The 22042-nt window shown below is 38.9% G+C and overlaps 1 protein-coding gene across 3 annotated transcripts; it reads right to left on the bottom strand.

Moving 5' to 3' along the window:
- Window positions 1-2398: 2398 nt before the first annotated feature.
- LOC136260582 (UNC93-like protein) lies at window positions 2399-20367 on the bottom strand. Of its 3 annotated transcripts, XM_066054375.1 has the most exons (5): window positions 20253-20339; window positions 20084-20178; window positions 12522-13455; window positions 10595-10859; window positions 2399-2817 (listed from the first exon to the last, which is right to left on the bottom strand). In XM_066054375.1, exons 3-5 carry the CDS (start codon window positions 13440-13442, stop codon window positions 2582-2584), a joined length of 1422 nt encoding a protein of 473 aa, XP_065910447.1. In that variant the 5' UTR covers window positions 13443-13455; window positions 20084-20178; window positions 20253-20339; the 3' UTR covers window positions 2399-2581. The 3 variants fall into 3 exon arrangements, with proteins under 3 accessions (XP_065910447.1, XP_065910446.1, XP_065910448.1); XM_066054374.1 differs by lacking the exon at window positions 20084-20178 and having other exon boundaries at window positions 20253-20367; XM_066054376.1 differs by lacking the exon at window positions 20084-20178 and having other exon boundaries at window positions 2640-2768; window positions 20253-20367.
- Window positions 20368-22042: the final 1675 nt, after the last annotated feature.

Genomic DNA, 22042 nt, shown 5'->3' with positions numbered 1-22042 from the left:
GTGTCAGTTTGATGATCTCATACAATATACATTCATGATGCAATCATGTATAAGTGCAGATAATGATACCATATGTATGGACAGGTATGAATATATGTTTCAATTTGCAATATTCTTTCACAGGTTTGAGTTATCGACTTAACTTCACTATACATGTGTATGGTCTATGCAGATTGGGGGCTTAGAAAGGGGATAGTTGTGGCCAAACAGCTAGCTGTAAATGACTTTTGGCTAGTTGTAAATGGTGATTGGGCTAGTTGTAAGAGTCAGACTGTCTATATAGACTGCATGTATTGTCATACCACAAAAACCTGACCAAGCACGCATGTACCGATATTCAGGATATTGTCATAAAGACATGCACTCATGGCTAATTACTGTTTATTTGTGGTCTATTAGCTACCCAAGAACTTGTACTTTTTCTTCTTTTCATTATAACATAGAGATATATATGTGCTGGAGGAAATTTCTGAGTAAGTGGATACACAAGATTTCTAGCTATAGCTACATAAACTACTCTTAAGCAGATTGTGCATACTATATTTATATATCATTGTGACAATTTTCACCACATATACATAATGTCAAAGTTATACAATGATAGCAGACATACTATCTCTGATGGCTGCAGTCAGGGCTGCCCAGAGAAATTAAGGGGCCCAGGACAAAGAGTTAAGTGGGGCCCCAGGAGCAAGGAGGGTTTCACTCTGAACCACAACTTCAGCCTAACTGTAAGTCAAAGACCCCAAAAAAAAGGTCATTACATGCCAACAATGACAATAGCTGCCCCTCACCAACTATATACCCTTATTTATAACTACATACATCGCTTGCTATGCTGCTCCTCTGAAGAATTCGGTAACTGTTGTATTAAAGCATCTAGTTGTAAGTCAAAGACCAAAAAAAAGATCATTACATGCCAACAATGACAATAGCTGCCCCTCACCAACTATATCTCCTTGTTTATAACTACACACATTGCTTGCTACGCTGCTCCTCTGAAGAATTCGATGATTGCTGTATTAGAGCATCTAGATCTTGACTGCTCTATTAGAATATATCGCGATGGTATTCCAGGGCAGTGTTTATTCTAGGGCTGTTGGAGGGGGAACTCCCCCCCCCCTAAAATCTCAGACTCACCCCTTAAAAGTTTGAGTGACTGCTACACTATACTTAGGTTAAGCTTGTTTTTAAAATGGTACACAAAACTTTTAGATTCAATCTCCAAAACGACAAGCACAGACAGCAAATATACTGCCAAATTATATCTCAGAAAGCCTGATTTTAATAACCATAAAAGACCATAATACTTTAATTTGAAATAGCCTGTAAGTTTCTTGGCAGACATCCACCCATGCAGTCAATATCATACATGCAGTGATAGTCAGTACAATATCTTAGTGATCTCACACAAATTGTTTATTCACCAGATTCAACAAATGCAGTGTACTGCTATAGTCTGTTCGCATTCACCTGAACCCTCGTTTCTTGCTAATGACTCTTGTTACATGGGCCAGTTGCCCAAACATTTAGTAGCGCTGTGGCTGTGAAGCCCTTTAAATGCTGGAACTGTTAATCAAAAAAGCACTTTGATACGGGCAAGAACAAGTGAGTTATGAGGCTGTAAAAATATCTCATATATTTAGTATGGACAATTCAGGAGCGCAAACATGTTTACAATGAAAACATGCTTGTTCCAGTACAAAACCATTGGGAGTGAACACATGTTCACTTCTTTGATATTACTATTTGGCAGAGGCTCAGGTGAATGTGTATAGACACTATAATAGAATAATTGCATAAATGAGGTGCACATGGGTATAGATATTACATCATTATGTCATCACTATGCATCCTGCTCTACCAACCATAGGATTTGGCTTCACCCAATCCACATCAACACTCATGACACAGTCTTAGTTTCACAATGATTTCAACTGTTATAAACTTGGACAACTATATTTAGACTCTTAGGCACCTGGTCACCCCCCAAGGTTCCTGATTACCCCCAAAGGAGAAATTCTAGAATAAACACTGTGAATCCAGGGGCCCTTGGTGGGGCCCCTTTCTGGCTGGGCCCGGGAGCAAAATGCCCCAACCCCCCCCCCCCCCCCCCCCCCCATGGACGGTCCTGGCTGCAGTGTGGCATTATAATTCAACATGCAAATTAACACTAAAACAGGATCTTTACTATTGCAACAGCTGAGAATTAAATCCTTGTAGAGATCACAAAAATGAACAAAGACCAGCTCAATCTGCACTTTAACTCGACTGAATTATAATCACTGTCCCACAGTTATTAAATAACTTAACATGACTGACAAATACAGTAAAATGTCTGCAAAATGTAAACGTTTTTATATGGTTTGAGTATAGATTAGTGTTGTATTGAAATGTCTCTAATTGCGATGAATTTTTTTCAATTTCAAATTGTTTTTCTTTCATGTAGTTTATTACACATAATCTTTTGCAAAAGTAATATATCAGACTACAAAATCACACTGGAAAATTATATGATTCAAGCACACAGTAATAAATCCAGTCATTGCACATAGCTATAGTTAAACACTAGAAGGCATGACTAAATAATTCCATGAAATTTATCAACTACATTATTCAGTGTTGACTGTACTGAAGACAGACAAGTTATAATCAGGTGTAGTGGTGCAAACACTGCAAACATCACTAATAAGATCATCAAATGAACATCTGTTTGTATAGCCAGTGCAAGTAGGCCATTGAATCCAATACCAAACTGGTATATCATTCTGTAAATGGCAACAAAATATTGTGGATCTTCTCGGTTATTTGCATAACCTATTGTTCAAAAGCAATAGTTAGTATCATACAGTACGATAGTAGGGACCACAAAGGTGTAGGCATGGCCCACAAAAAAATCCCAACCTCAATTTTCCCTGACAACGATGAGGCAGTATTGGTCAGGTAAAATTAAGCCCTTTCAGATCAACCCGTAACGCTTTCAACAAGTTGCTACGGAATTTTTAAAAAGTATAAACAGAATTTTCTACTGACTGAATGCCTGACTGACTGATGCCTTCAGACAAGTGTAACTCAATAACGGCTAAGGCTACAGGCTCGATTTTTTCACTGTTCAATGTTGCTTCGGCCCGAGATGTGCCTTTTGGCATACCGCAGTATGTACAATACATTCTTCATGGACTTACCAGTATTCTCCTTTGTGTCCTATTCATTTTGCCGACAGCAAAAGGTGTCAACTTGGTGGTAGCACATGATGGCTTCCCTTCGTAATGGAAATCGTCCATATTTTTCATAGTGGCTACTTTGATTGCAGAGGTGCTTTTTGAACAGTTCTTGATTTGTAATGCTGTGTAACGGGTTGAACATAGCTGACAACGAAGCATAGTGAATACTTCACTTTTCAGACGATAATTGGTAGCTGGGGCACACGGCACCGTTTCTTTCCTTTGATGCAGTATGCATGGATTTATAAGTCATAATAATTTTATTTTACAAAAAAAATGTTAACAAACCAGTACACAAAAAAATTGGAATTTTCAACTAGAGTGGACCATAGCACATCGATAAAAAGTACTGAAACAAGCTGGAGTAGTGCACAATATTAAGTAAAACAATAAGAAGTGTTATATCCCTACTGTGCTCAAGATACCATAATGGAAATGCACAGTAGGGGTATAACACTTATTATTGTTTTACTGTGATTTAATATCATGCACTACTCCAGCTTGTTTCAGTATACCTTTTATCGATGTGCTATGGTCCCTACTCTAGTTGAAATTTCAAATTTTGTGTACTTGTGTACATACAAATTGCAAAAACCAGAAAGCAAATTAAATATGAAAGCCAAACAGATGTGAAGCATGCTTAAACTCTGGCCCAAAACTTTGCTAAGGCCATCATTATTACATTGCTTGTTTTCTGTTACCTAGTTTAACAAAAACTGAAGCGGGAGGGAGGTGATTATTAATTATTTGAGTATATGACTGCTCTATTAGAGTACTTCAATTTGGAGGTGCAAAGACTATACTCTCATGTACCCTGTTGAACAACAGTGGCCAGCTAAGCATAAACTTAACAATCGATACGGCTATGAGCTTGATTCACTGTTCAATGTTGCTTTGTCCCAAGATGTGCCTTTTTGCCAACCGCAGTACGTACAATACACTCATCATGGACTTGCCTTTATCCTCCTTTTGGTTCCTGAAAATGCAAGGTGTAAATTCCCGATAGCGCGATGCAGCTTCCTGTGGTTGTGTTGGCCATTATGCTTATCACTTGTATTTTTTGAGAAGCAGCAAAACCCGGAATATGGAATAACAGAACAGCGGAACAACAGAATAATCAAACATTACATTCTTTTTTAATGTCATACCATTATTATGCTCTCTATAGCATTTATACACTCCTCACCTCAGAGTAACTCTGCCGAGAACACTATCACGATAGCAGGAGATCCTCAGGGCATTCATTAAATAGAATGCAAGCAAAACTATCCACTCTAGAACAAACTAACTAAGCTAAACTACTTGCTAAGACACTTCAATACACAATCGCTACAAAATTACAAGTTCTTTCTACTATACTTATGCTTATACCAGCTGTTCACACAAGTGACAGCCGAATTTATAAGAGTAATGCTCAAAGTAGTGTTTGACTTTAGAATTTGTTTAAACACGTTTGGTGATGGATGACCAAAAAGTTAAGAAAGGTTAGCTAAAGTAGATTAGTCCAGGGTATATATATTTTTTGGGGTGGAGTGTTTTGTCACAAATAAATTTGGGAAGTTACTCGTGTGTGACAGCTGGCATAGCAGGAAGATCTGTAACAACTGTGTATTGAAGTGTATTAGAAAGTAGTTTAACTTACTAGTTAATTTGTTCTAGAGTTGATAGATTTGTGTGCATTCTATTTAATGATCAACCCAAGGAACTACTCTGCTATCGTGATTGTGTTGTCAACAGAGTTGCTATGAAGTGAGGAGTGTAAAAATGCTATAGAGAACATAAATAAGTTAGAATCTAATTATTCCGCTGTTCCATTATTCCATATTCCAGATTTTACTGCTTACCATAATTATTTTCAAGGTAATTAAAGATAACATAACTACAACTACAACAAAAATTAGCTACCCTAGTACAACTTAATTACAAGTACAATTATGAGAGGGAATTGAGAAGGGAAATTCAGTGTCTTTGCACTGCAAAGCCCAGTGTCTTAATATCGTACATGCATTACTTGTCCGTAACGAGACTGAAAGTTGTTGCAACAAAATTTTCCAGGCTTGTTTGGTTGAAGCACCACTTCTGGCAGTCGTATGATCAGCAATGGTATGGAGAGTTCGAAGAGCGAAGGGTGACCAAACACCAAAGGTTTCTACTACCAGAGGGATAAAATTACACCCTGCCTCCTCTACAGCATCTAGATGTCTCTGATCTTTAGCTAACGCCCCAGCTGCAGCAGCAACCCCAGCACTAGAAAGAAGAAGAAATGTGACAGGGCTGGGTGGTGCTGCGAACTGACAAGTTTAAGTAAGCAGGTCGACCATACTGAAAATTAGGGTGGTACACATCACTTGGACGGGACATGTTGTGCCTTTAAAACTCTTGGATAACTTTGGGACAGAGCATGACAGACAGTGGGACAGACAATGTCAACTAAAGCGTCATGGTGACAAATTCTCATGGGACCATAAAAACATTCTAGAAGGTGATCACCAAACTGGTCAATATAGTAGTAAACACACGCATAGTAGTGATAGTGGAAAACGAGGAATTCCAAGCCACAAACGAAGACCAACAATAAACTCAGTTTCGGGAATAGCCAAAGCAAGAGAAACTTGGGAAACATCCTTCAGCCATCCACTACTAGCACCAGATGAGCAACAGAGAGCTGTAAGACAATGGATGTTCGAAGAAGCAAGAAGCTTGTCATGTTGGTGTTAGTCTAGTACAGCCTGAAAGTCATGTTGAGTAGCACAAGGGATAAAGATATCAGTTGAATACCTATCAAAGACAGCAACAGCTTTGTCTTCATCTGGAAAACTTACATCATGGAAATCTTGTGATAGAAGATCAGAAGCCACTGATAAAAGCCACTGAAGACACCATTACATGATCCCAAAAAGCTGCAGCAGCAGAATGGCAAGATGATCACAACCCCAGCAGGGTTTTTGATAAGTATTTCGACTCTGAGCCAAACTGGCCCAACCCAGACATCTATACTGCTCCACCAGTAGTATACAACTGGGCCAATCAGCTTATGTTAGTCACAAAGCTGAATTACTGTTGAGAAAATTGGAGCAGAAACCATGAGTTGTGTGGGTCATTTTGTGTTCACACTGGGCCAATGGAGTGCCATATTGCCTTATCAAATACCCCGAACCCCAGGCTCCCAAGCGAAATGGTAAAGTGCCTAGCACCATGAATCACCAGGAAGACTACATTGTAAAATCCAAAGTTTGAGATTAAGATCAAACTATTATAAAAATGCAAAAAACAGAATGGTACTGTGCACAGAAGATGGACAATTTTACAGCTTCCTAAACAACTATGTAACCAATCTTGAGACAAATAGCAATACTGTCTTGAGCAGCTACAACTTAGACTAAATGAGAAGACAGAAATTGATCAAAAAATTTGTTGTTCTCAAAATAGGGGATCCCAAGAGTTCCAAACCTTCATTGACACGTTTGATACTTGTGGGAAATTCAATGAAATTTCACACTTGGACAGATTTAAATGAAGGCCAAACTGTGGACCATGAGATGAGAAAGAATCTAGAAGCTGCAGCAAGGAAGATTGGAAGGTCCTGTCAACTAAATACCAGATAGGTAACTGCACTAAATCATGGAGATTGACAAAATTGAATTGTAACAAAACAAAGGAAAAAAGCAAAGGGCCCAAAGGATCACCTTAGGCCCATTCACACTAAGCAAGTTATGCGCATTAGATGCGAATTAATTCGCTTTGGTTGCATTCACACTGAATGCACAGTAACCACAAACCTTATTTGATTTGCATTCAAGCAATCCACCTCAGGAGGTGGTTTGAAGCTGGATTGGAGGTGTATTATGCAACAGTTTGTTATCACGTGAATTGCGGGGCGAGTTAATGAATTGTGTGAGCTAACAAGATCAACAAGAACTGGAATATGGCTAGCAGCTGGACAAACGATGAAACAAAGACACTGCTTTCAAAGGAAACTAAATAAGGAGTACAGAAACCGTGATATTTATGAAGCGATTGCCGTGACATGGTGGAACAAGGCTATGAACGTACCTGGCAGCAATGTAGGACAAAAATAAAGAACCTTATACAAAAGTATAGGAAGGTAAACTATCGTTTTTGTGACTGGTGCGTTCAGTAGTGATGATTGGCAGATAAAGGACCACAACAACGTCTTGGGAAATAACCAATAAAATTGGCCATTCTTCGTCCAAGTAGATGTTATTTAGGCATCAGGCCTTCTTCTGCTCCAGTGACTCTACTATAGAGTGGAAGCAATGCAGTGTTGCTGGACTCAGAGAGTGTTGATGGTAAAATTCCCTCAGTGGTTTTCCACTTTTACAGTACAGTATTACGTAGTTAATAAAACCCAAGTACCACCTGAGCTTGAGGATGAAGAACTGACCTACGTGGCAGGCTATACACAAGATGAGAGCATCCATTCACAAAGTCAAGGTAAATAACCATCACCATGATATGTATTATTATATTTTAATTACGTATCCTAGATGAACTTTTTACTGAAGACAACAGTCCTAGAGATACAGCCTCTGTTGTCAGTGATATTGCCACATCAACTGCTGCATCAACCAGTGTGACTACGAGTGCGTCTACCAGTGTGACTCCAGTAGTTACACTTCTAGTTCTGTATCATCTACTGCAAAGAAAAGAAGTAATGAATTTACACAATATTAAAAGTAATCAAATTTGATTTGACCTGTCACCATTATATCAATCTGCAGCTTCACTCAAACAGTTAGGTCATTTAGCACCTATTTCACTTTCATGTTACAGTATATCTCATATGATACAATTAAATTTTTATTGTTTATGCTTTATATAGCAATCAAGAAGAAACCCAAGCGGAAAAGTGTTGCTGCAGAAGTATCTGCAGCACTGGAGAGATTGAATAAAGAGGCTGAAGAAAGAGGTGAACAGAGGAAAATGAGATGGATGCAGTTGGAAGCAGAGCTGCATGAAAGACAATAAGAAAAAGAGCAGGAACATGCAAGGAATGTTTTTGTCTTTTATGCAGCAAATACTGGGATCTTCTTCTATAGTGTAAACAACGTAGTAGCATCATCATATGCACCCACTTACTACAATCCAACAAATTACCACAGTTCAGACAATTATTAATTTTCTCAAAATAATGCGTACTTATCACAAGTTCAGGACATATCATATTTAATGTACACGAAAGTGTTCCATAATAGCATTACAGACAGATGAAGCAGCTCCATCTCTGAGACCGTGAATTGTTGGTACTGCAATCTCAACTTCAAGATCCACTTGTGTCCACTCTTCAGAACAGTGGTCTCCAATGGTCTCACATATGTTGTGAAGTACAACACAAGCTCCCAGTGCTGTAACCGCATTATCTACCTGCACATCAATCCGCTTTTGCAAACACCTCCAACGACCCTTAGCCTTCCAAAAGTGCTCTCCACAACCATTCTTGCCCTACTTTGCCAGTAGTTAAAATTGCATTGTCCATCAGAAGTATGTGGATTAACGGGATATGGTTTCATGAGCTAAGGTAATGCAGGGTAAGAAGGATCACTAATGGAACCTGACGCAAACAGATGCATACATTGATATAATATAGTTAGTTTTACATACTTGAGCACTGCCTATGGTTTTTTTCCAGTCTGGAAATAGTGACAGCAACCCTTTGGTCCACTGAAATTGGCTGCCTTAAACGTGTGGTCACCCTTGCTATATAATCATGCAGCCTATTCCGTAAGACAGTGAAAGTATTACAAGACATATGCAAATTTTCCTTCCACCAGCTGTTATCCTTGCCTCTCGGTACATCTTCCCACCAATCTTTGCTATGAGGCACACCATAGTGCACAACGGTTTCTTCTATCTAGTGTAGCTACCATACATGTTAGGATATTCCTGTACGACAGATAAGTAAGCATCACATTAAAGAATATGTTAGCTATAACCTGGTTAATAGTGCTGTGAACCTGCAGAGTTAACTAAAACCGGTTATTGGAAGGTGAATAATTGGATATTGACTTGATTGTAAATTAGCAGACATTATGGCACTAAACATGCCTGTTGGAAGCCTTAGGGTGGTACAAAAGTGACCATCAACATCCTGCCTTACAATAACAGCTATTACAAGCACATATTTACAAGCACATATTTACACACGCTTTGAGGTTATGTTATGTTGTTAACACCTGTCAGCAGGGGTAATTTATGGTTTACCAAGTGGGTGGGCAAAACCAGTTTAAAGGCTTCATAGCCAATAATTGGCTTGACCTAGACAATACCAGTTAATAACCGGTTTTTCCACACCAGTTCGCAACACTACAGTGGTTAACATTCGTTGTCTCCTTCTATGACATTTTACTACTAGCATTCTTTTCGCACGTCGGACTTTTAACACTTCGCCTATCATTCTTCATTGTAAAACATCGCTTCTCTTACTAACATAAAGAATCTAATAGAGGAATGTGCAGCATATTAACATGGTGAAAGGGTCCATTCTCTTCAGTTTTCACCAATCACAAAACGATTACCACAAACAAAAGAAATCTCGTACATGTGCTCATAATGAGCATATTACTGTACAACATGCATGATGTAATTACTATGAGGTGGAATTCGCATTGGAATGGCAAGTGTGAATGTGATGAATGCAAATTATTATTAATGCAAATTTGATGTGCATTGCCAATTTACATTATAGTGTGAATGGGTCTCTTGTTGTACACCAGAGGAGGCAATGAATGATACGTCTAGAGCCAAAGCAGTTGAGAGTAGCACCATTTGACCCATACTTTCCGTATAGCAACTGGATTGATTGCAGAGATACTGTTCTAAGTTTGTAACACCGTGTAATGGGTGAAGCATAGCTGAAAACAAAGCACAATGGCCACCTCCCTTTCCATTATGTAATTGATTGAATTTTGGGATGCACGTTCTGATGCAAAAGTACTTTTACAGCATTCCTAGCACCATTTTTTCTTGTGGTTCATTTGTCATAATTATGTTATTAAAAAGTAAACAAACAAGTAGAAGGAAAAGTTAGGAATTTTAAGTTGGATTAGGGATAACAAAAAGTACTAAAACAATTGAGGGAACAGCTGAAAAGTGGTGAAACAGGGAAGGGGTCCTATACCTGCAGATATACTAGGGACACATTAATCCCTAAACTACCATGACTGAATTAGGGATTAATGTTCACTAATATATCTGCAGGTATAGGCAACCGTCCTTGTTTCACCACTTTTCAGCTATTCCCTTGTTTCAATACTTTTTTCTTTGATCCCTAAAATTCCAAATATTTCCTTCTACTTGAATTTATATACAGCTTGGTTATTAATATTGTATGTGATGTACATTACACTTACTACTGCACACAGTCATCCAAGCACCATCACAGATACCATATAAAAATGGAATGGTTAACAGAATGGACAAAAGTGGCTCCCTCTCCCAGATAACTAAAAACACCAAAATTGCTAAATGAAAGGTTAAAGCTGCTAAAACCACTTGAAATTTTGCTTCTAAAGCTAACAGTTTTCCAGTGACAAAACTGCCCAGACTGTTTGCAAATCCATAAATCATGATAACGTAGCCGACCACATGTACACCCACACACTCAGCCACGTACGTCTGTAATCGGTGAATAACAACAACATTAACACATACTTGTAGCTGACTAGCGTATACAACAGGGCATGTCACGAAGGCTCCATATGTAGACCAAGGAAAAACACTTTACATTTGGTGCCTATGTGCCCCACTATATATTAATTTTGAAAATCATGCATTGTAAACTGCCAATTAAGAAGACTACATACAAGAGTTAATAATACAAAAGAGGAGAATATCTAACACCATATGTTAAAGCACCACCATGTAAGTGTATTGAAAATGCAGGGTATATGTCGAGAGACTAATACAGCCGAGGTGAAACTGAGTCCTGTACTGTAGCCTTGAGATGAGCTGAATTTTTCACAATGTCACAAAGTGATTAATCGTGTATGTTGTAACAACTGTATACTGTATTTTCCCAATATTATTCATTATTCACATAACTGTACAAGTACAGTTATGTGGTTAATTGGCATACTGTATGGAAAATACATTACAAATGCATTTGAGAAACCAATAACATTAGACAGACAAAAATTTCAGCTGTATTGCCATGCTAAAAAATGAACTCTGCCTACTACAAGCATACTGTAATTGAAAGAGTAGAATCCTGACTTAGTCTTGGTGATTTGTTGGTTCAGTAAACATTCTCAAATATTCATCACTGCAGATAAATTAATTGTGGTAAGGAATGAACAAATACTAGAAGTTTACATGCACAAAAGCTGTTTAACTCACACAATCATTTGTCACGGGACTATATACAGCCAAGCATTCATAATCTGTGTGTGTGTGTTGTGTGTGTGTGTTGTGTGTGTGTGTTGTGTGTGTGTGTTGTGTGTGTGTGTTGTGTTGTGTGTGTGTTGTGTTGTGTGTGTGTTGTGTGTGTGTTGTGTGTTGTGTTGTGTGTGTGTTGTGTTGTGTGTGTGTTGTGTGTGTGTGTTGTGTGTGTGTGTGTTGTGTGTGTGTTGTGTGTGTGTTGTGTGTGTGTTGTGTGTGTGTTGTGTGTGTGTGTGTTGTGTGTGTGTTGTGTGTGTGTTGTGTGTGTGTTGTGTGTGTGTGTGTGTGTGTGTGTGTGTGTGGGTGCGTGCGTGTGTGTGTGTGTAAATCTGCATGTGTGTGCGCGCGTGTGTGGGTGTGTGTGTGTGACTGGGCCTGCGAAAACAGGGCAATTGGGCACAAACTATACTCTGTCACATAACAGGTGATATTTTCATTTAACATTTACAATATTTGCATCAATATATTTGCATTTAGTAACTTGTGTTATTAAACCATTTAAATGTTTAAGTGGGGCTGAAAATTGTATGGCCACAGCTTTAAGGAATAAAAAGTTATGAGTGGTGAAAGTTTGAAAAAGTAGGCAAATTTTGTGTACCCACATGCCCTGTTTTCGCAGGCCCAGTCACACAATGAACTCTTGATACAGCATTAGGTATACTCTCCTCTCTTATTATTATAACTCTTGCTGCCATGGCCTTTATATTTTTAATCACTAGCCAATTAAGGTGGCTCTAACAAAATATTGGAAATGCAAACTATTTTGACTGCCAGCCAAACTAAACGGTATTAACAGTGTTCCATGTTTTGATTCCTTCGCTTTAAGTATGATTTTTAGAACTAGCAGCTACAAGTATTATATAGTATATATACAAATTAAGGTTATGTAACTCAACTAACCTTGGTGTATCTGGCAAACATGAACCCTACTGATATTCCCGTTGTAAAGTAAATAGGACACGTTAAAAACATCTCCTTTCTTGTGACTAGTTTTGTCATGGACACTGCACTTAACCAAATTTGTTTAATCGCTCCAGTGATCAAGCTTAATCCAAGAAATACTTTACTATGTTGCTTCGCCAGATCATCAATGAATAATACCACAATAGCCAATGCTAATAGTGGATAAAACACAATTACTCCTCTCAAAACATTTGTTGTAACAAAGTTAAACTCTAAAGCATCATCATTGGTGTAACACTGTGTACTAGATTCAGTAAAATTACTGCCCATGTTGACAGTTGTGGCATTGTTGTTGACGTCATCAGATTTCAATAGTGTCAGTATTCCAGCAATTGTGGCATTCCCTACTAAATAGCCAACTAGAGAAAATGCTACTACAATCCCAGTAAAATAGCTAGCAATGTTTGTATCTTTTTGGGTACTGTTTCGGGCATAATAGACAGCTATTTCCTTCACGTACACCAGTGAGGTTATCCACGTAACAGGTACACCAAACCCAAATAACACAGCTCCTGGAATTAATGTATAATAACTGGTGTACCAGTTACAAGCCGTAAATCCAATAATACATAAAACTCCAAATAGTAAAAGCTTCTTTCTACTTGAAAAGTTGTTTAGTAAAGAGATGGTCAAAAAACTGAACAAACATGTAAAAACATAATTCAATCCATATGACAAACTTCCTAGTTTTTTCCCAGCTACACTGGTCATCATTGTAATTGTGGGGCTAATAGCAGAATAATTCAGTAGACTCACAAGCCCAATCATAGTCACGTTTTTATATGCTACTTGTTTAGAGCATGCTTTATGATCACTAGTATGTCTTTCCAAAGCTGCTGACTCTCCATTGTCATCCATTCTTTGCCTGTAGCTACAGACAAGTTTACATTATCCCAATACAGTCATAAATTAAAGTCACTAACACAAAATATTGCATAAGTACAAATTAAAGTTAGTAGCTGTAATAAATAGACAGTTAAGTGTTCTGGTGTAATTTTTCTGATGAAACACAAATGAAAATAGGGTAAGTAGAATTCTTGGAAAATGGGATGGGAACAACAAGCAGAAATGCCTGATAAAGGCCATCATGCCAATATAAAGGTTGCATTTTAAAGCACAATGCTTCTTTGCAGCATTGTTGGATTCTCCCGCTAAAATGATCGAGAAAAGAAGGGAAGTTAACTGACAGTGCCTGCATATGCGCAGGAAGTTGTACTTGCAACTTTAGGAAAAAGTCGCTTTTATTTATTTCTTTAGGTATTATTTTATTTATTTATTTATTATTGTTTTACAATACCAGATGCAAGATTACAGAATTAAAATGGCTATGTACAAAGATTGGCTATGTACAAAGATAGTGCCAGTGGGAGGGTCAGATAGCAACATGTGCCAACTTCCCATTATAATACTGGTTAATTACTTAACTAATGTACATGTAGACAATATACAAAAACACATACCGTATTTCTATATTTAAAATATTTCATCGAAACTAGAAAATGAATTATGCAAAAAAATTTTACTAACGTAATATTAGAGAAATTGAATGAATTCGGTTAACTGCTTTCTGGCCACCTCGATCAAGCACATGTCTTTGCTTCAGTCTTTTAAAAACAAGGGCCTCGAGGAGAGCTGTCTTCATCTATTTCACTGCATGTGCAAGCAACAGCGTTGATAGCTAATGATGCCATTCCGTGATAGACAGCTACTACAGGTCACATTAAATGAAATGTATATACACAAATATGCAAGTTGCATGCAACGAGCTTCTAGCTACAGCAATTCAACTCCAGTCCATTGCTTGATTTGTGACGGACTACTTCTGAATCCAGGGTGCAGCCTCCATGGAATGGAGATGCCACACTTCAGTTTCACTGCTTGTTGTTCTGCTTCTCCTATATACAAAAAAGGCTGTATAGAACTTAAAAAGTTACGTAGTTCATTGTTAAAAAGATTTCATCGCTTGAGGACACAATTGAAAATTATTTAACACGAAAATTAATCTCATGAAAATTTCTCGCAGCTTATATTTATAGAAATACAGTACTTAGCTACATAAATGATTAAAATCTACAGGGCAGGAGAGTTTAGAGCACTTACAACAGGGAAACAAGTAATGATGGGCATGCGGTAGTTGCAGTATGTGTAGGTGCATGGCTCCAATGTAGAAACTAACAAAATTAGCAGTCATAGGGACTCCTCTTGGAGCCACTTCAGCTTGACAAGCATACCAGTGCTGCATGCATACTCCCATCATATGATTTCTTATCTGGAAGTAGTAGGTGCAGTTTTCGAAGCCATAATAGCACTCAAACATGAACTACGTCAGTAGCACACAAGCATCAGCTGTGTTGGTAACCCACAAACAAGCTATATATGTCAGTAGTGGCAACACAAGAATGACTTATGTTGGTAGCAATGAACATGAGCTACATCGGTAGCAGTCAACATGAGTTACATCAGTAGCACACAAACAAGAGTTGTCAGTGGCACTCAACCATGATCTACATGGTAGCACTTAAATGTGAACTACGTCAGTAGCACACAAGCAGGAGCTATCAGTAGCACACAAGCAGGAGCTATCAGTAGCACACAAACATGATCTACATTGGTTGCACTCAAACGTGAACTACATCGGTAGCATTCAAATGAGGTATGTGGTAACACTCAAACATGAACTATGTCGGTAGCACGTAAACATGAGCTACATCTTAGCACTGAAACCTGAACCATGTCAATAGCATTCAAACATGAGCTATGCCAGCAGTACCTAACATGAGCTACATTGTAGTACTCAAACATGAGCTATGTCAGCAGCACTTAACATGAGCTATGTCAGTAGCAGGCGACATGAGCTACGTGTATGTCAATGGTACACAAACACGAGCTATGTCAGGAGCACTCAAAACATGGGCTACAGCAGTAACACACAAATATGATGTATGTCACTAACACTCAAACATAAGGTACATTGGTAGCACTCAAAGGTGAATTATGTCAGTACATAGCATCCATTAAATGAGGTAAGTTTGTAGCACTCAAACATGAGCTACATTGGTAACACAAACATGAGCTACATCAGAAGCACTTAATTGAGCTATGTTAGTAGCACACAAACATGAGCTAACTCGACAGCAGCATTCAAACGTGTTGGTAGTACTCTAATGAGGTAAGTCATGATCTGTAGCACTCAAACATGAGCTATGTCATTAGCACTTAACATGAACCATGTCGGTAGCACACAAACATGAGCTACATTGGTAGCCCTCAAACATAAGCTACATCAGTAACACTCACCATGAGCTATGCCGGTAGAACTCAAACATGAGATATGGTAGCATTTAACATGGCCTACGTTAGTATAACACACAAGCATGAGCTATGTCAGTAGTACACAAACATGAGCTATGTAAGTAGCACTCAGTCAGTGGCACTCAAACATGGGCTACGTCAGTACCACTTAATATGAGCTACATCAGTTGCACATACATGAGCTATATAGCACTTAACATGAACTCCATTGGTTGCACATAATGAGCTATACTTATGTTGAACATGAGCTACATCAGTAGCAATTAACATGTAGAAGAGGTGACTCCTACGGCAGCAACACTGTATACAATCATACATTGTTAGCACCTGACTACATCAGTTATAAAAAAAAAGGGACAGTGGCGTCAGCTACAGCCGCACAACAGCTATATTGTTAGCACCAAACTATATCACTTGCAGCGGAGATGACAGGAATATCAGCAGTGTAGTCACACATCATATATCATCAGCTGCTGGCTACACCAGTAGCACTGTACAGTCACACAACACGTGTCAGGTATATCAATACATCTCACTGCATCAAGTTGCAGTAGGTGGGACAGCAGGCTACGTTGGTAGTGTACACTCACATATCAGATGGTTGTTGCTGCATAATTCATTTGCAGTGGAGGTGGCAGCAACTTCAACAGTTAAATATTGATAACATTTGACTGCATTAATTACAACGTGTAACAGCCAAGACTGTATAGTCAATTCAATACTCCTGACCATGTCAGCTTAACAGCTATGCCAGTAGCACAATACAGCCACACATCACTTATATCATTACCACCTGCACCATTTGCAGGAGGTCTGACAACTACATTGGTAGCACAGAACAGTCATGAATTAGTCAGAGCTAGCTCCTGACTATATCAGCCACAGTGGGTGAGCAGTAGTCGCATATCACAGGGCCCCATAGCAAATGATCAGACTGGTTTGGTTTTGTGGTTGAACCAGTTAAGGTCAAGAGATTTAGTCATTGCAGTCCTCTAATAATGCAGTCAATCTTAATAACTCTAACACAGCAGTCGACCATATATGGTTTCAGTTAACCAGCGCAAAGCTGGATACACTGAGTATGTGAAATATTGCAATTAGAGGGTCTGTAGCATGCCTCCTCAATAATTTAGCTGTTTAGAATTTGATTTGGAAGACAATATCAATTCAAATTGTAAGGTGGTGCCTGTCCATTTCTTGCCTTGCTACTGCTCTGCACCAGCTATATCAATAGCACCCGACTGCATCATGTGCAGTATATGTGACAGCTATAGAATGGTAGCAGTAGCACACGTACAGTTCATTACAGTTGCACAGAAACTATGCATCAGTTGCAACAGCTACATAGAGAACACAGTTGATTACAGTGGTGCATCAGTTATCACACTTGACTCAATGACGTGACAGCTACGTTGGCAACTGCCTCTTATAAGCAGTCAATGGCTACATTGGTAGTAAAATCAGATACAGTCAGCTGTGGTACAAGTACAGGACTGTATCAACCTTCCAACTATATCTGGCATTTATATAATCACAGCAAAGGGATACAACAGTATTACAATTATAATAACTGCACATGATTGTATCATTGGCATCAAATGTAACAGGCACTTGTAGCACAGTGCAGTCACATGCCAACAATATCAATAGCAGCATATGCCAGTATGTTATTCCTTGAAATTGGTATGATAATTAACCAACACACAACAGCAACTCTGGTGACCAAGCAAACTCAGGACATGGTTAGCATGCAGCTAGTAACACACAAACAGTTCGGACCGGGCTGCACTTCTAGCCTTACTGCAACACTTCTAGTCAATATATATGCTAATTCAGTGACAGGTTAGCAGTCTTGGATACAAATAAGTTGGTAGCAGCCAAGAACAGCCTTGACCATCTGGATACAGGAACATATCAGATGTGCCAAGAGTGCACAACTGCCCCCCACCAGCAAGTAAGCATGACTGCACCATAAGCAGCTGATGGGCCGGTAGTATAGCACATCAGCTAAGTCATCACTTCACTACACATGACTGTAAGACATTATCACTTCACTACACATGACTGTAAGACATTGCTAATATCTAACAGGCAATATATTTGCTTTGCTCCTCAGTACTGCAACACAGACTGTGCACCAGAAGTCGTGGTTAAACACAGCTATAGTTAAACAAATTATACCAGTACAGATAACGGCCAACTTATGCTGACCACAGCACAAATGAAATATACACCTATAGCAGTATTATATCAAGTCAGGACTATGACTAAAAATCTTGAATCAAACAAAGGCTACCAGACATGTCACTGTACGTGTCACATAGTAAAGTACTAACAAAATTGGGGAGGCCTCACAACCGATTAAATACCACACAAGGCATGATTCTGTCACAAAAGTAGTACTCAACAATTTTTTTTTGATAACAACCATAGCATTAACAATTGCGGCTACTAACCGTGCTACGGGCATGCACCAGCATGGGTGCGAATGCACCAACATGGAGGAGGTGGCCAGGTCTTCCTGATCAGCAGACAGACTCACTAACACTCAACAGTGTTTATCAAAGGTGACAAGATCTCATTTGGGAGACAGGCAAACCAAACTTTACTCAAGATGTACGATCACTCTTGCAAGGTTTAAATTATTCCAACTAACTAGTTGAGACTCACTGCTACCCCAGTATGGGCTTTCTTTGGGTTATGGAACTCTCGCCAAAATAGGCTCGAGCTAGCTGTAGAGGATAAAAATCCTACATCGAGCCATACAGATTACAACAAAGGCTCAAAAATGCAACAGCAGCTATGTGCCTGTCACCAACCTGCACTGAGAGGTGATCACATGACACCGGATCATGTGATGCAATGGCCTGATCACCTGCCAAATGGTTAAAATTAGTACCACCAGCAACCACACAACATGATTCAATACGTCTGTACTAAATGGAGGTTAACAGCCTAACCATGGTTAGCACATAGGGAGTCACGCAAGCCTCCAGCCAATTAGGCACATGCCAGAAGGTGCCATTTATTGGCTTGCGTGATCTAACTTCAACTCGTCATATGTTAAAGTGCCCCACCCACTCCCAACTCTATTCTATGATAGGGTCCGCAACGCGAAAAATCGATATCCTCCAATCAACCACCTAACTATTGTCATGTGTTAGGCTAAGTGTCTTGAATAACACCAGTGTGACAGCCAAGTTTGTCACTTTCTTCTGGTAAAAAATGATACAAATATCTTAAAAATCACATTATTTTTCATTGCAGTGGTTCATAGGGTGCCACGATATTCACTCTCAACATTGTTCAAGTGGTCTATCATCAACTCAAAGTATTTATTGGTGGTTTGATTTTATTGGTCAGTTTCTGGTGGCAGCACGATCTGTGCAGCTTTTTGGCTACAGACAAAATGTTTCTTCCTCTGGAGCACAGGACAAGTAGAGCAGCAACTGCAGCGCGAGTCAGCAATGACCAGTACTAGGTAAAATACCTGCATGCGGAGTATGGTTATAATTGAAACTTGTTAGCCATCTGGCTGAGCCATCTATATGCTGAAATTCGGCCAAAACGACGCGATTTTTGCAAACAAATACCAGAATGGTTGATAAATCAGTGAGAGTCTCCAACAGCAAGAATATGAAGCTTATAAACACCTAACAATACGGCTATCTCACCAGTAAACACATAGAGCAATCCAATGCATGAAATAGGCACTCATGTGATTGATATTCAAATCTCGGAAATGCAACCATAATCTGGCTGTCACGCTGGTGTTATTTAAGTTACACTTAGCCTAACACATGACAATAGTTAGGTAGTTGATTGGAGGATATCAATTTTGCATTGCGGACCCTATCTATGAATTCCACATACTCCCTTACTCCTAGTAAATAAGTGAAAGGTCAGATCCTTCTCAATTACATGGGCTATGGAACTCTTGCCCAGATACATAGGTGCAGGCGCTAAAAATCCCACATCAAGCCATACAGATTACAAAAAAGGCTCAAAAAATAACTACACCCCTGTTACCGACCTGTGCTGAGCGGGGATTACGTGATGCAACGACCTGACCACCTGCCAAATTAGTACCACCAGCAACCACAAAACGTGATTAATAAGTCTGTGCTAATCAATATTATTTTTTCAACAAAAAAAAATAATAATCTGTACAATGCAGCCAAACTCACATCAAATTCAAATGGCCGGATTAAACAGGCTATTTGTAAAGCAGCATAAGGCCCAAAGGGTCTGGCCCAAAGGTGACCGGATTAGACAGGATTCACTGTAGTTGGAAAAGGCGGATATGGTCGCACACGGACACTTTCAAAACACATATACAACAGTTATTTTCCATACCTAATGTTCTATACAGTAGTCTTCGCTTCCAGCAGAGACGAGGTCGAGCAGAGACGACGCGAGCAGAGCGAGTAGCGCCGCTTGTCTATTTATAAGCGCATGTGCGGAGAATAGGCTAGCACGCTATAATACTTAGTCTCGTGCCCAGCCGGGCTCGCGCCCTGGTGACAATGCTTGAGTTTCTTGGGCCCGGAAGTGCGATCCTGCTTTAATTTTTTTTTTTTATTTATTAAGGCTTTACAGCACAAGTGCTGAAGGTCTGTAGGACACCTGGTCCTACAGCCTGTTAAAACGTTGTTACAAAAAGTGTGTTTGAAAAGGTACATGGAATGGGGAATGGAATAAAATTAGCTATATGGTAGTATGTTGACTAATAAATTGGCTATGCTTAATCATATTCATGTAAGATCTATATAGAAGGTCTTCATGCAGTTACTAAGGCCAGGCAAACTCTCATCCTGCCCGCATCCCTCCACCCCTGATGATATCCCTGCATACATACTAAAAGAAACTGCCAATCAAAATGCTGCATCTTTAACTCAAGTTTTCAAAGCCTCGCTATACCAGTCCAAGTTACCGTGGTCCTCTAACTGGAAAACTGCTCATGTTGTTCCTGCACATAAAAAAGGTGATATAGATCATTGCCAGGCCAATATCACTGACAGGTTTATACTGCAAGGCTCTCGAACATATCATCTCAACAAACAAATAGCTACTTATCTCAAGCCAAAATTCTTTGTGACAAGCAACATGGTTTCAGAGAAGGTAGAAGCTGTAAAATTCAACTGGTTATCACAATTGATAAGTTTAGCTATGAAGTTTTTAAATAAGGCCAGGCAAACTTGATTAATTGTTTCTCATTCACAAAAATTCAGATTTCCATGTGGGCGGGATGTCATTTTTCATTATTCATTATTAAAGAAAATACTCCAAATCAAGCTGTTTGCAGGTTAGTTAAAGCCTTTTAAGAAGTAGTACTTACGTTTTACCACCGTTTCTGAGGTGCAAGTGACATTTGCTGTGCTGTAAAATAGTAGCCAGCCTTCTTAGCATCAAAGTAAGTGTGTACATGATTGATAACAGCAATAATGAAATTAGAGGCAGTGGGGTAAAAAGGGATGAGGGCGGGGATGAGAAACAATTAATCAAATTTGCCTGGTCTTAATTCATGCCATTTTTTTAGATTTTAAAGAGGCATTTGACAAGGTGCCACATAAACACATAAAATACTTTTTCATAAACTATTAGCATACGGAATCCAAGGTCAAATCTTGGAGTGGATTTCTGACTTTTTATCTAATAGAACTCAAAAGGTTTAAAATTTTGGTTGGAGGTAAAATCAGCGATTCTGTCAATGTTTTATGTGGCGTCCCTCAGGGCACCGTTTTAGGACCACTATTGTTTATCTGTTACATCAATGACCTATGACAACATTAAAAGTAAAAATTAGAATGTATGCCAATGATACCTTAGTGTATAGCCCTATAAACACAATAGATGAGCTTCAGAAGGATTTGTCAGTGTTAGAAAAATGGAAATGGAGTTCAATCCATCAAAATGTGTGGTTACAAACAGAAGGTCACCTCTCAAGTTTACATATCACATTAACAATGTCCCTATAAGAGAAGTAAATTTTATTAAGTATTTAGGAATGGTAATAATAACTTGGAAAGAACATATTAAACAAAAGCTAATGTTCTAGCATTCTTACGACATAACTTAAGACCATGCTTACATCACATCAAAGAACATTGCTATAAGACATCTATGCATCCTATAATTGAATATGC

The sequence above is a fragment of the Dysidea avara genome, chromosome 7 (genome assembly GCF_963678975.1).
Source record: "Dysidea avara chromosome 7, odDysAvar1.4, whole genome shotgun sequence".
NCBI classification, from domain to species: Eukaryota; Metazoa; Porifera; class Demospongiae; order Dictyoceratida; family Dysideidae; genus Dysidea; species Dysidea avara.
Note: the sequence above shows the minus strand (reverse complement) of the source record. Positions and strands in the feature narration are given on the sequence as shown.